At 41.4% G+C, this 12,633-nt stretch overlaps 1 protein-coding gene and 1 long non-coding RNA gene across 2 annotated transcripts in view; one reads left to right on the forward strand and one right to left on the reverse strand.

Annotated features, from left to right (window-relative positions):
* Nucleotides 1-401: 401 nt before the first annotated feature.
* Nucleotides 402-12,633, reverse strand: part of LOC103603891 — a 43,666-nt gene continuing 31,434 nt past the window's right edge. Inside the window, exon 3 of the long non-coding RNA XR_551663.1 lies at nt 402-738. This is a non-coding gene — a long non-coding RNA (uncharacterized LOC103603891). The remainder of the gene's footprint in view (nt 739-12,633) is intronic.
* ANXA4 (annexin A4) overlaps nt 6,440-12,633 on the forward strand; it is a 33,818-nt gene continuing 27,624 nt past the window's right edge. Inside the window, exon 1 of the mRNA XM_008588465.1 lies at nt 6,440-6,514. Coding sequence (XP_008586687.1) covers nt 6,506-6,514 — 9 coding nt within the window. The 5' untranslated portion in view covers nt 6,440-6,505. The remainder of the gene's footprint in view (nt 6,515-12,633) is intronic.

Below are 12,633 nucleotides of genomic sequence, written 5' to 3' on the forward strand. Positions count from 1 at the left end.
CTGTCTCTCTAAGAAAGTCTTGGAAGACAGCAGCCCTGACTTGAAGTTTAGAGGGTTTTTTAAAAGGCACATTTTTACATTAGTTAGATAGTTAAAATTATCAAATAGTCACACACTTATAGTTATTATATAGTCACACACAGACACACATATCCTCCTGGTGTGAGGAGGGGGTTTGGGGAGGTCTACCGCAAGCTGATAACAGAAGCTGAAATAAGCCAGTTAGTCGCTCAGGGGCAGCTTGGGTGGGGGAACAGCAAACAAAATTGAAACTTCTCTAAGCGCAGGCTAATATTTAGCTTTTAACTTCTATCAAGGGGGCTGAAGAGCTGAGGGGGATTTTCAAACAACATTTTCTAAGCAATTCAAACACTATTTAAACTTAATCAATCTACCTTGTCACACAGCAAGCAGTTTCACAGAAGCGAATTGTGTATGTTATGAAAGTGGGGGTCACCCTATCTCACAGTGATAAGGTGTTTTATTGCAAAGCAGCAAGCAAAGAGGATGGGTAGCACATGCTAAAAAACCTGGGCTTTCTGATTGCTTGGTGAAAAAAGTTCATATAGGGTAAAATGATGGGTAAGTGTCTTGGTGCATGATCAGCTTGTGGGCAGTGCTGATTAGGGCCAGTTGTGCAATCAACAAGTTATTCTTAGAATCTTCCATTCAGTGTGGGGGTTACATTCTGATGGTAACTGGGTAGTTATGAGTCTCCTTTGGGGATGGTCTTGGTTTCTGGAAAACAAATCAAAGACATATGTCAGTGATATTACCTATATCCCCCTCCAAAAAAGGGAATGCAAAGTCTCATGGTGCTAACTCAGATCTATAGTTACTGTTACTTTATACCTGGTGAAACATTCTGACTTTTGCATGTGACTACTTTCTTTTATCCTTTTATTTCAACTACAATCACTACAGTCACTAGCTAGTATATTACATGTTAAATGAAGTCCAGGGACTCAGGGACTATGGCATTTTCCACCTACTTTTGAGGGGCCTGCTCTTCTTCATGACCAGAGTTCTTAGCAGTACTTTGTGTAGTCCCAGCACAATTTTTCCCTTGGGGATGGCTCTGAGGTTAGTGGCTGAAGTGCAGACTTACTGGAAACTGAGCTTGGCCTAGCATCGATGTCTGACTCAGCAGTCTCTGTTAATTTCATTTTAGCTATTGTAGATAACAATAACCAATGGACTGAATATTTCACATTTTCTTATTTGTTTGCATTTCTTTATGCATCCAGTGAACCAACTCCTCAGGAATTAGATCCATATCTAAATTCTATTGGTAACTTTGAACTTTAGTAACCAACTGCAGCACAGTAGCTGCTCCTTACCATGGGTGACCATGTGGCCACAAAGGTTTCTCATCTCCAACGCTTTATCCTTTCTCTTTCCCACACTATGTTTCTGTGAGCCAGAGCCATTCCAGCAAATCCCACTTTTGACACCAACTGTATAGGAAAAACAAACTATTTTTCTCTATATTCTCAGCATTCACTTCTGGCACTAGACTTGTGGGAGTTTTTCCCACACCAAACAATTTTTCGATTCTCTGCAGACACCAACTGGGTGTCTACAATTTAACTCAATTCTGACACTATCTACCAGGAATTAGTGTCAGGTTAAGGGCTCAGTCCCACAAGACTGACCCCACTTCAAACACCAATCTCAAGTCCAGGTTATCACCTGTTTTTCATACTGACTGGCTGTTTCCACACCCTCCCCTTTCATGTTTGATCATTTACTAGAATGGCTCCCAGAACTCAGGAAAACAGTTTACTTACCACGTTAACGATTTATTTTAATAGGATACAACTCAGGAACTGCCTGATGGAAGAGACGTACAGGGCAAGCTATGGAAGAGGAGGCATGGAGCTCCCACGGCCTCTCCAGTTGCACCACTTTCCCAGTGTTACCAAATTAGGCTCTTGGGTCTCAAAGCCATAGAAATAAACAATGCACCCAGCAGTAAAACAAACAATGCTTTATTAAAAGAGGAGATAGATTTATGCATAATGGGGGTTGCTACAGGGAAACTAGCTCCCCAAGGGGAGCTGTTCAGGGTCTGTCATAGGGCCAGGGGCAAGGGGGCAGGCCAGTGTCATCATTCTGCACCTCTGGAGGTGGTCCATTCTGTTCTTTCTGGTTGCATCATGGGTGCATAGTCAGTTAGGGCTTTGGTCCTTGCATCTCTTCAGTAGGTCCAAGATGGTGGTGTTGCTCATTATCACTACCCCAGGAGAGTCATTGTAGCAGTCACTTTGAAGCTTTGTGCACATGTGAGAGTCACGCTAGCTGCCTGGGGGAAATTGGGGAAGGGTCTTTTTAAAGTCAAGCAGTTTCTTAATTGAGTGGCATCTTGCTTTGATGATTTCTGCTATTTTCACAATGGTCATGAAGGAGGTTGGTTCCAGGAGCATCTTGTTTAGCTCCTAAAGGGGTCTTAAGATTAATCTGTAACTTATCCTTCACAATTACAGGAAAAGAAAGAATGGGTAGGTAATGATAAGCTTTAAACAAAGCTAACAGTTATATTTTAACAAACCTTGGGGAAGGGTTTTGCAACTCATTAAGTATCTGTTCCCCCTTATCTCAGTTTATTTTATCAGGGCAATTATGTCCAACAACCAAGTAGTCTCTTTCAGTCACTCTTATCAGGAACATATGGGGGGTCTCATGACTGAGGAGTGGAAAAGTAAAAAATATCCTCTGCAAGGAAAATGGACTTGTTTTGGTTCACAGGCCAAGCCCTATCCTGTCTTACCAGCACCTGGATGTTCACCAACCCGAAGCTCTTTGAACACTCTCCCCATTCAACCCTCCACCGTCTTTGTGGTTTTTTAGGGAGGCTTCATTAGGTAGCCATGATTGATTAAATCATTGGCCATTGGTGATTAAGGCAATCTCCAGCCCCTCTCCCCTCCACTGAAGCCGGGGGTGGGGCTGAAAGTTCCAACCCTCTAATCACATAGTTGGTTCCCTCGGCAAGCAGTCCTGTATCCTGTAGTTATCTAGGGGCTTCTTTTTTTTTTTTTTTCCTTTTTGTCTTTTTTACTGACCGGTAATGGGATTGCAACCCTTTGCAAGCAGTCCTGTATCCTCTAGTTATCTAGGGGCTTCTTTTTTTTTTTTTTCCTTTTTGTCTTTTTTACTGACCGGTAACGGGATTGCAACCCACGGTGTCACGCCCATACCGGGGACCGGCAACGGGATCGCAACCCTCGGTGTTGCGCCCGCACCACGCTCAGCCAGTGAGCTGGAACTGGTCTCCACATGGGATCGGAACCCTCGGCGGGAGCGCCGCCGCGCTCTCAAGCGGCACACTCTCCAGTGCACCACCGGGCCAGCCCTCTAGGGGCTTTTTAAAAGTCACCTCATTGGGCCGGCCCGTGGCTCACTTGGGAGAGTGTGGTGCTGATAACACCAAGGCCATGGGTTTGGATCCCATATAGGGATGGCCGGTGCGCTCACTGGCTGAGTGTGGTGCTAACAACACCAAGTCAAGGGTTAAGATCCCCTTACCGGTCATCTTTTAAAAAATAAATAAATAAATAAATAAAAGTCACCTCATTAACATAAACAGATGTGATTGAAAGGGGCCAGAAAATTCCAAGGATATTAGGAGCTCTGTGCCAAGAACAGGACAAAGACCAAATACATATTTCTTATTATAAGTCACAATATCACATGTCCCTACTCTAACTTCATCTCATGCCACTCTTGCCCTTCTTCACGATGCTTTTGTTCATCCCTCAAACACAGTGAGCTTATTTCTCCATCAGGGTCTTTGTACTAACTACTCTGCCTGAAAGAGTCCTCCACAACTTGAATGGCTGGTCTCCTCCCTTCATTCAGGTTTTAGCTCAGATGTAATCTCAGAGAACGCCAACTCGCATCACTCTGTCCCAGCCTGCTCCTTCCTGGTAACCTGATCACATCATCCTTCATATCAGGGCTCAGCAAACTTCCTGTGAAGGGCCAGATAGTAAATATTTTCACCTTTGTGGGCCATATGGTCTCTGTCACAACCACTCATTTTTGCTGTTGTAGCATGAAAGCAGCCACAGACAATACATAAATGGTGTGACTGTGCTCCAGTAAGTCTTTATTTATCAGCACTGAAGTTCGAATTTCATGTAATTTTCATGTGTCATGAAGTATTTTTCTTTTGATAATTTTGCCAACTATTTGAAAATGTAAAAGCTGTTCTTAGCTTATAGGCCATACAAAAGCAGGATTTGGCCCATGAGCTACTGTAGTTTGCTGATCCCCGCTCTATACCATTGTCCTGTTATATGTTCATCAGTTCACTCAGTCTCGTGCTAAAAGAATAAATTTTTGGCAAATTAAATTCAATGAAGTTTAATTTGAGCATGAAAAGAAAAAAAATAAAAATGATTCATAAATTGGGCAACCAATAGAGTTGAAACGATTCAGAGGGACTGTAGCCAAAAACACATGGCCAGTTAGATTAACAGGCAGAAAAAAGGAAGCGAGGTACAGAACAGTTGACGGCCTGGCTATCATCCCAAGCACATCTCTAAGTCAGGTTTTTCAGTTTGCCCATATTGCTTACATACTAAGTTAGATTGTGGTTTGTACATAAGAGCTCAAGAATGAGAGTCCAGAGGGTTTCTCAGGCCAGATTAAACATGTGTAACTAATTCTTTTTCTGATCTTGGTTAACAGTTCAACAAACCCTCCAGTTTCCTCACTAGAATTTTAAAAATTCAGTCTTATGGTGCAAACTCAAAGTTATTAGTATATTATCTTATTTATTCATTTATTTGTTGTGTGTTTCTCCCAGTAGATTGTAAGTTCCTTGAAGGCAGATTCTTTGTCTTATTCACTGCATTATCTCTATCAACTAGACCACAAGTCACTACATCCAATAAAGTCTTCCTTCCAAACATCTCATGTATATCATATTCAATTGCCACACCCTACCCAGGTCTTTGCCTCTACCTGTCTGTACCTCCAGTAGTCTCTTCAGTCTTCCTGACTCCTTGTCCGTCACTCCAGTCTCTCCCACTACAGCCTATCCTGTGGTATAGTACCTTGCTAAAGCATTTCTTTTATTATAGCATTTCTCTGCAAATAACAAAAAACTTTCCACTATTTTCCTATTACCTACAGTTTTAAAGCCAAACTCCTCAGTTGGGCATACAAAGCCCTTACCAATTAGTTCCCCCCTGCTTTTCCAACCTTATCTCTGAGCCTTCCCTGGGTGAGCCTTTGTCTCCTCATTGTCTCTGAACCCACTGCCCATTCCACCTCTGCACCTTTGCTCAGGCTGTGCCCCCTAACCAGTTGGCTTTCCCCTTAAGATGGGACTGAACCCCTATGTAATATGAGGACAGTCTGCAATGAATGGTGGGAAACAAGGAGCTGGGCCTGAGGAAAGCTGAAGACAAAAAGTGAATGTGACTAAACGTGGCTTGAGTGTTAATCTAAGTGAGCTAAAAAGCGCTGCTTGGTCAGGTTGTCTATGCCAGAGCTTTTCAAACTACTGTGCAGACAAATACTTGGGGGAAACTTAAAATGCAGATTTTGACAGCAGGTCTAGGGTGGAGGCCTGAGATTCTGCATTTTTAACAAGCTCCCAGGGATGCCCATGCTTCTGATTCTAGGATGACTCTTTGAGTATCAGGATCTAATTAAATGCTTAGGAAAGGAGACTTGTCCATATTACTTAGATATGGGAACAGGAGGCAGTTGGCCTGCTCCTTAGGGGACTTGCCTATATGTCATAGCAACCCCCCAGAGTCCTAGCCTACTGAAGACACTTCTTGCATTCTGAACAACTGAAAAAAAAATGTGTGATGACTCGAGTCTTCTTGATGAGGGAAAGGTTGCTGAAAACTGAGGACAAAGTTGAATGTGTAGGCTGCAGCTTAAAGGGAAGAAGCATTTTTAATCCTAAAATGGTGGCAGTGAAAATAGCCATTGGAAAATGAAAGGATTCTAGTGCTGATTAGGCTACTGGTCTGTCCTCACACACACATGTGCGCGCACGCGCGTGTGCACACACACACACACACATCAGAATGTAGGTGAAGAGTACTGTACTTTTCCCTGATGCAGTTGGATTATCTGTTCTCTCAAAGGGGGCACCTTTTCTGATCCACTACATCATACAACTGTATGGCTCAAGTATAAGCAATGGTACTTCACCCTAACAAAGCAGTAGGAATCATTTCTGTAACTTGTATCTCCAAACAGAAGAGCAGATAGGAAAGTATTTTACTGATATAATAAACTTGACTGTTCTAACAGTTTCTCTTTAACTGTTAGCTTGGCCCTTATATCTTTGGCTAATCAATAGCTGGCCTTTTGATGAAGCTGGGTGTCATTTCCCCATGGCTTGGCTTTATGTGAATTACTAATTATCCTGATTAATGATTTTAGTGCCACTTCTCTTATCACAGTAATTTCCCTTCTGCTTTTGTCACAGAGCCACTTCTGTTGGGCGACTGAACTTGGATCTTGATATAGAGTCATGGCCATGGTAAGTTGCCAAGTGCTTCACCCTCTGGTGCCAGCCACAGACAGGTACAGGGACTATTGGTTAAAACAAAGCATTGTTTGCTCAACAAAGGGGAGAAGGATGTGAAAAGGCAGTTTCTTTTTTTTCCTTGTTTTTTTGAACATCATTTTAATTTCTCTCAGGGATAGTGAGTACCTTGACCCTGAAAATTAATTCAAAGAGAGTCCTTTGAATCCTTTTAACTTCCTGAGAATATAAAAACAAGTTATAGTTTTCTCTCTGCAGAAGCATTACATGTTTATTTTAGAATATTTAGGCAAATAAAAAAAGAAGAATTAATTCAAAGAGAGTCCTTTGAATCCTTTTAACTTCCTGAGAATATAAAAACAAGTTATAGTTTTCTCTCTGCAGAAGCATTACATGTTTATTTTAGAATATTTAGGCAAATAAAAAAGAAGAACTGAAAACCTGCAGGGTCAAACACCCGGTGACTGCTGTCGACATGGTGGTGTAGCCCCGCCATTCAGGCTCGTCATGAGGGGTGTTTCTTAGCAATAAGGGCGCATCGTCTGCCTCCTGCTGTCAACAGTGATCGGACTCCTTGGAACTTGGTTATCTGATCCTAGGGACAGGCATGGAATCGGATCCCTTTGAGAGTTCTGTGAAGTCGAGCGCTGAGGTGGAAGCTGAGCCTCTTGGCTGCAGACGTGGCTCTACCTAAGGCTGGCCATCTGCTCTCCTTCCCCCACCCAAATGAGATTTCTGAATTGGCAGGTGATTCTGATCCCTGGTCTTCTGGGAAGAATAATAGAAGTAGAACCGTATACCCGGAAAGGAATTGGAGATCCTGCCAGCTCTAGATGCCTTCCTTTAGGAAGATGGATGTGTAAAGTAAACTATATGAACAAATAGTAGTATACTCTTAACTTTATTTATACTTAAGCAGTCTAGAATTTTCTTCATGATCCCCAGCAGTCAAAGTCTGCCCCATATCTCTTACGCTTTCATTTAAAATCCATTTCTTGTGGATTGATTCTCCCTGGACATGGAGAACATTTATTTAGAAATGTTTATGGTGTCCCTACTTTGTGCCAGACATGGCACTAGGCTCTGGAGATTCAAAATTAATGGGATATTAGTCCTGTCTTCAACAGGCACGCAGCTTTCCTACATGTGAAGACTGTAACCAAGTGACCCCTTGGTGTGCTTTCTACTCTAGGAAAGTGACCCCAGTTGCTCTCATCTCTCCTAGAACCTATTTTTCCATGATGACTGTTATTTATTGGGCAGATAAAGGACATTTTTAAAAGAAAAGAAAACCATGTTATATAGTTGCAGTATTGCAATTCCCAACTATTTCTCATTACTTTAAGTTTAGACCCTTCTCGTATGTATAATGTTTTTTAAATTGCAGTAATAAGAGCATAAATAAGTTTTGTTTTGCTTTTTTTTCCCACTTAGTATAGGAAAATGCTTAGAGTAATATTATAAATGAAGTAGGATACAAAAGTTATGTATTCACTCTAATCTTATGTTTCATCTAATTTCTGTGCTAATATGTTTATACTACTTTTATATCATATTAAAATTATTTACTGTAGATGGTGGAGTTATGGGTGTTTTAATTTTCTTAATTTTTTTTTCTTAATTTTCCAAGTTGTCTACAATGACCATGTTTTGCATGCCATTATATTCAAGTATTTTAAAACATTTTTTATGGAGGTACAATTTACATTTAGTAAAATGCACAGCCCTTAAGGTTACTGGCAGATAAGTTCTGACAAAGGTATATGCCCATGTAACCTATTCCTCTATCAAGACAGGGCATTTTATCACTCCAGGAAGCTCCTTCATCCCCCTTCCAGATCAGTGCGCACCCTGCTCTACACACCACTCCAGAAGCACAACCACTGTTCTGATATATATCACCATAGGCTCGTTTTGCCTGTTCTAGAACACCCTATAAATGGAATCATGTGGAGTATGTACTCTTTCACGTCTGACTTCTTTCTCCAAGCATTTTATTTTTTTGTAATTCATCCATGTTGTATGTATCAGTAGTTTGTTCCTCTGTTCCTTTTTATTGCTCATTATTATTCCCTTGTATTGTATTTCAACCTTTAAAAAAATTTTTTTTACTTATTATTATTATAATCATTCTTACAAATTGTGATATTTCTTATGCCCTTTGCCTGACCTTTTACTTCCCAAATCCCCTCTCTCCTTCCCCCTCATCTCTAGTATCCTAGGATTGTTCTCTCCTTCTGAAAGTTCAACGTATTGTGGTCTTTTCTTTCTTTCTTTCCTTCATTCCTTCCTTCCCCCCCTCCTCCTTCCTTCCCCCCCCCAGCACCGCACTCTACCGAGTGAGCCACGGGCCGGCCTCTTCCTTCCTTCCTAACAGCCAGTTATGAGTGAGAACATGTGGTATCTCTGTTTCTTTGTCTGGCTTATTTCACTTAACATAATTTTCTCCAGACTCATCCATGTTGTTGCAAATGGCAGAATTCCATTCTCTTTTATGGCTGAGTAGAATTCCATTGTGTATAAATACCACATTTTCTTTATCCAATCGTCCATCGATGGACAGTTAGGTTGGTTCTGTATTTTGGCTATTATAAATAGAGCTGCGATGAACATGGGAGTGCAGGTATCTCTTTGACATGATGATTTCCATTCCTTTGGATATATACCCAGTAGTGGGATTGCTGGATCATATGGTAACTGTATCTGCAAATATTCCAAACTTTTTGATGTTTATCATCTTCATTATGAATATAATAATAATATTTTATCAATTGCGATATAGTGCCTATTTCTAGCTACTCATTTTTGTGTTTCTTCCCCACATCCTGTCTATTTCCTTTGCCTGATGCTACAAAGAGCCTTCCAGGGTTAGAACCCCTGTCTTTTTAGAATGGATAATGGTGCATTGTGCCCTGGAATTTAATCAATAGGATACTTACAGGACTAACAAGGAACAAATTTCTTGACCTTTTGCCTGGATAAAAAAGAGTCACTAAGAATGCTAATTGATAATTGATAAACTGAACCACCCTTGCAAATCTCTTTATCGATTCATCTTGTTAGATATTAATTTTAATCCCATAATAGTGTCCCTCAGCAATGCAGTTTGCTTTAAATTTGAATGCAGTGTTTGTGTTCCATCCAAAAAATTTTCAGTACTGGAGTTCCAAAAGAACCTTGTAAAGCATTCAACTCAGAAAGCTGTCTCATGCTGGGGCCAAAGGCTGAGTTAGGTCACGTTGGAATTTTGACAGCAAGTCACCAGTTTGCTTAGTAGTAGAAGAAAAGTAAAGTGCCTGTATCAGTTTCCTAGGGCTGCCATAACAAAGTACCACAAACTGAGTGGCTGTAAAATAATAGCAATTTATTGCCTCACTGTTCTGGAGGCTGCAAGTCCAAAATCAAGGTATCAGCAGAGCCATGCTCCCTCTCAAACCTATAGGGAAGTCGTTCCTTGCCTGTCCTAGCTTCTGGTGGTTTACTGGCAATCTTAAGTGTTCCTTGGCTTCTTGGGCTGGCCAGTGAGCTCTGTTGGTTAGAGTGTGGTTTTAATAACACCAAGGTCCAGGGTTCAGATCCCCATATAGGCCAGCTGCCAAAAAACCAACCAACCAATCAACCACAAAACATAGCCATCTCCTTTTAAGGACACCAGTCATACTGAATTAGGGGCCCATCCTAATTCAGTATGACCTCATTTTAATTTATTACATCTGCAGTGACCCTATTCCCAAATCAGGTCACATCTTGAGGTACTGGGGATTAGGACTTCAATATATCTTTTTGGGGGGATACAATTCAACAGATGCAATATCCAAGAAAGTTGATGTTATAGATTTCTGCTTTCCTCTGTCAGGTATATAGAGGGTGACAACTAAGTGCTCGCTGCTGATGGTCTTTCAGCAGAGTAAGCTCACATCCTGTGGTATCTGAGGACTTGGATGGGCTTGATGTGTGCTACAGTGGGCCTGAGAGGTCCAGGCCAAGGTGGTTTAGTGCAAAGAGCTCAAATCTGGCTTGCTAGAGAACTGCCCTAAGGGTATAAAAATCCTTGATTCCTGGAGATGGCCCATTACATCCTTGGATCAAATTAAATAATCAGAAAGCTTTAGCTCTCTGGGCTGACCCCGTGGCGCACTCGGGAGAGTGCAGCGGTGCTCCTACCACGGGTTCGGATCCTATATAGGGATGGCCGGCGTGCGGAGCGGCCAGTCACAAAAAAGACAAAAAAAAAAAGAAAGAAAGAAAGCTTTAGCTCTATTCTACACTGTTTTTGCTACCTTGTATGAATGCTCTATCCTAGATTCTGCTTTGCATTACTCCACAGGCTTGCACTGAGGGATATTATAAGAAATAGAAACAAGAATCTAACTATTATATTTATTACAGCGATATGGGTGAAGTCATTTATTTAACAATAGTTAACATTATTTAACAATAATGATGACGATGGTGAACATCAACTTTGAGTTTTTGTTTTAATGTTTACCTTTTTCTGGGTTCTGTGCTAAGTGCTTTCCTGTATTACCCTGTTTCATTATTGCAACAGCCCTGTGAGTTGATATCATTATTCCCAATATCAGGTGAGAAAAATGAAACCCGATTCTATCCCTCTGCAGTTCCTGTGCTCCTCACCCCTAAGCTTCTCACTATGGCGGGCACTAGCCATTCCCTCCTTCCTCAGCCTCTGGCAACACACTATCCTGGATTTCCTTTTACCTCAAAGACTGCTCCTTGGTCATCCTTTCTCCTTCTCTGCTGGAGAGACCCAGGCTTGTCCTAGGACCCTGTTTTTCTGTTCACTTCCTCCCTGGGTCATCTCTTCAAATGTCACCCAAATTCTGATGTGTCCTAAATGTATTCCTCTGGACTTGACCTCAAGACTTATACTGTATAACCAGCTGTCCTTTTGACAGCTCCATTTGGATGTTTAATGGACATCCCAAACCTAACATTTTGAAAACAGAACTTCTAAATCCCATCCCCCACTGCGACTCCAAATCTAGTAATCCTCCTCCAGTTTTCCCCATCTGGGTAAATGACGCCACTCTCTCCCCAGCCGCTGAGGGAAAAAGATTCAGAGTTAAACTTGATTCCTTTCTTTTCTCACCTCCCACGTCCGTCCATCAGCAAGTTCTGTCGCCTTTGCTCCAAAACATGTGCTGAGTCTGTCTGTTTATTTCCATCTTAACTATTTCACCCTGGTCTAGCATCATATCCCACCCCCAGATCTTGGCCTAGACTCTCAGCTGTTCTCTGCATCTCCCTACAGCAGCCCGAGTGAACTTTTTAATATGTAAACCAGATCACATGTCCCCATCTCCTTGTTTAAAACCTGTCAGTAGCTTCCTACTGAATTTACAATAAAATACAAATTCCTTATCCCGCTTGGAAGGGCTGCCTTGTTCTGGCTCCAGCCTGCCTCTCTGATTTTCTTTTTTTTTCTTTTTAAATTTTGATTACAGAAAAGTTTAAACATATACAAAAGTAAACAGAACCCCTTTCTGTACCTATCAATACTTATTAACTCATGGTCAACCTTGTTTCTCTGTATCTCTACTTAACCCCACAAATTCCAGACATCTTATCATTTCTTCTGTAAACTATTTCAGTACATAGATTAAACCTCTTAAAAAATAAAATATAGGGCCGGCCCGGTGGCGTACTGGATAGTGCGCCGCTTGGGAAGCACGGCGGCGCTCCCGCCCGAGGGTTCGGATCCCACATACAGACCGGTTCCCGCTCACTGGCTGAGCGAGGCGCGGGAGCGACGCCGAAGGTTGCAGTCCCGTTGCCGGTCCCCGGTCCGGTACGGGGGCAACACTGAGGGTTGCGATCCGTTGCCGGACACGGAAAAAGACAAAAGACAAAAGACAAAAAATAAAAATAAAAATAAAAAAATAAAATAAATAAATAAAAAATAAAATAAAATAAAATATAACCATAATATTATCATACCTAAAAATGTTAAAGGCTAATTCCTTAATGTCATCAAATATCAAGTCAGTGTTCAAATTTCCAGTTATCTCATAAATGTCTTTTTTTTTTTTTAACTGTTTGTTTCAGGATCTAAATAAGGTTCACACACTATGATTATTGATATGTCTTTTTAA

This window comes from Galeopterus variegatus, unplaced genomic scaffold (assembly GCF_000696425.1).
Source record: "Galeopterus variegatus unplaced genomic scaffold, G_variegatus-3.0.2 Scaffold4853, whole genome shotgun sequence".
NCBI classification, from domain to species: Eukaryota; Metazoa; Chordata; class Mammalia; order Dermoptera; family Cynocephalidae; genus Galeopterus; species Galeopterus variegatus.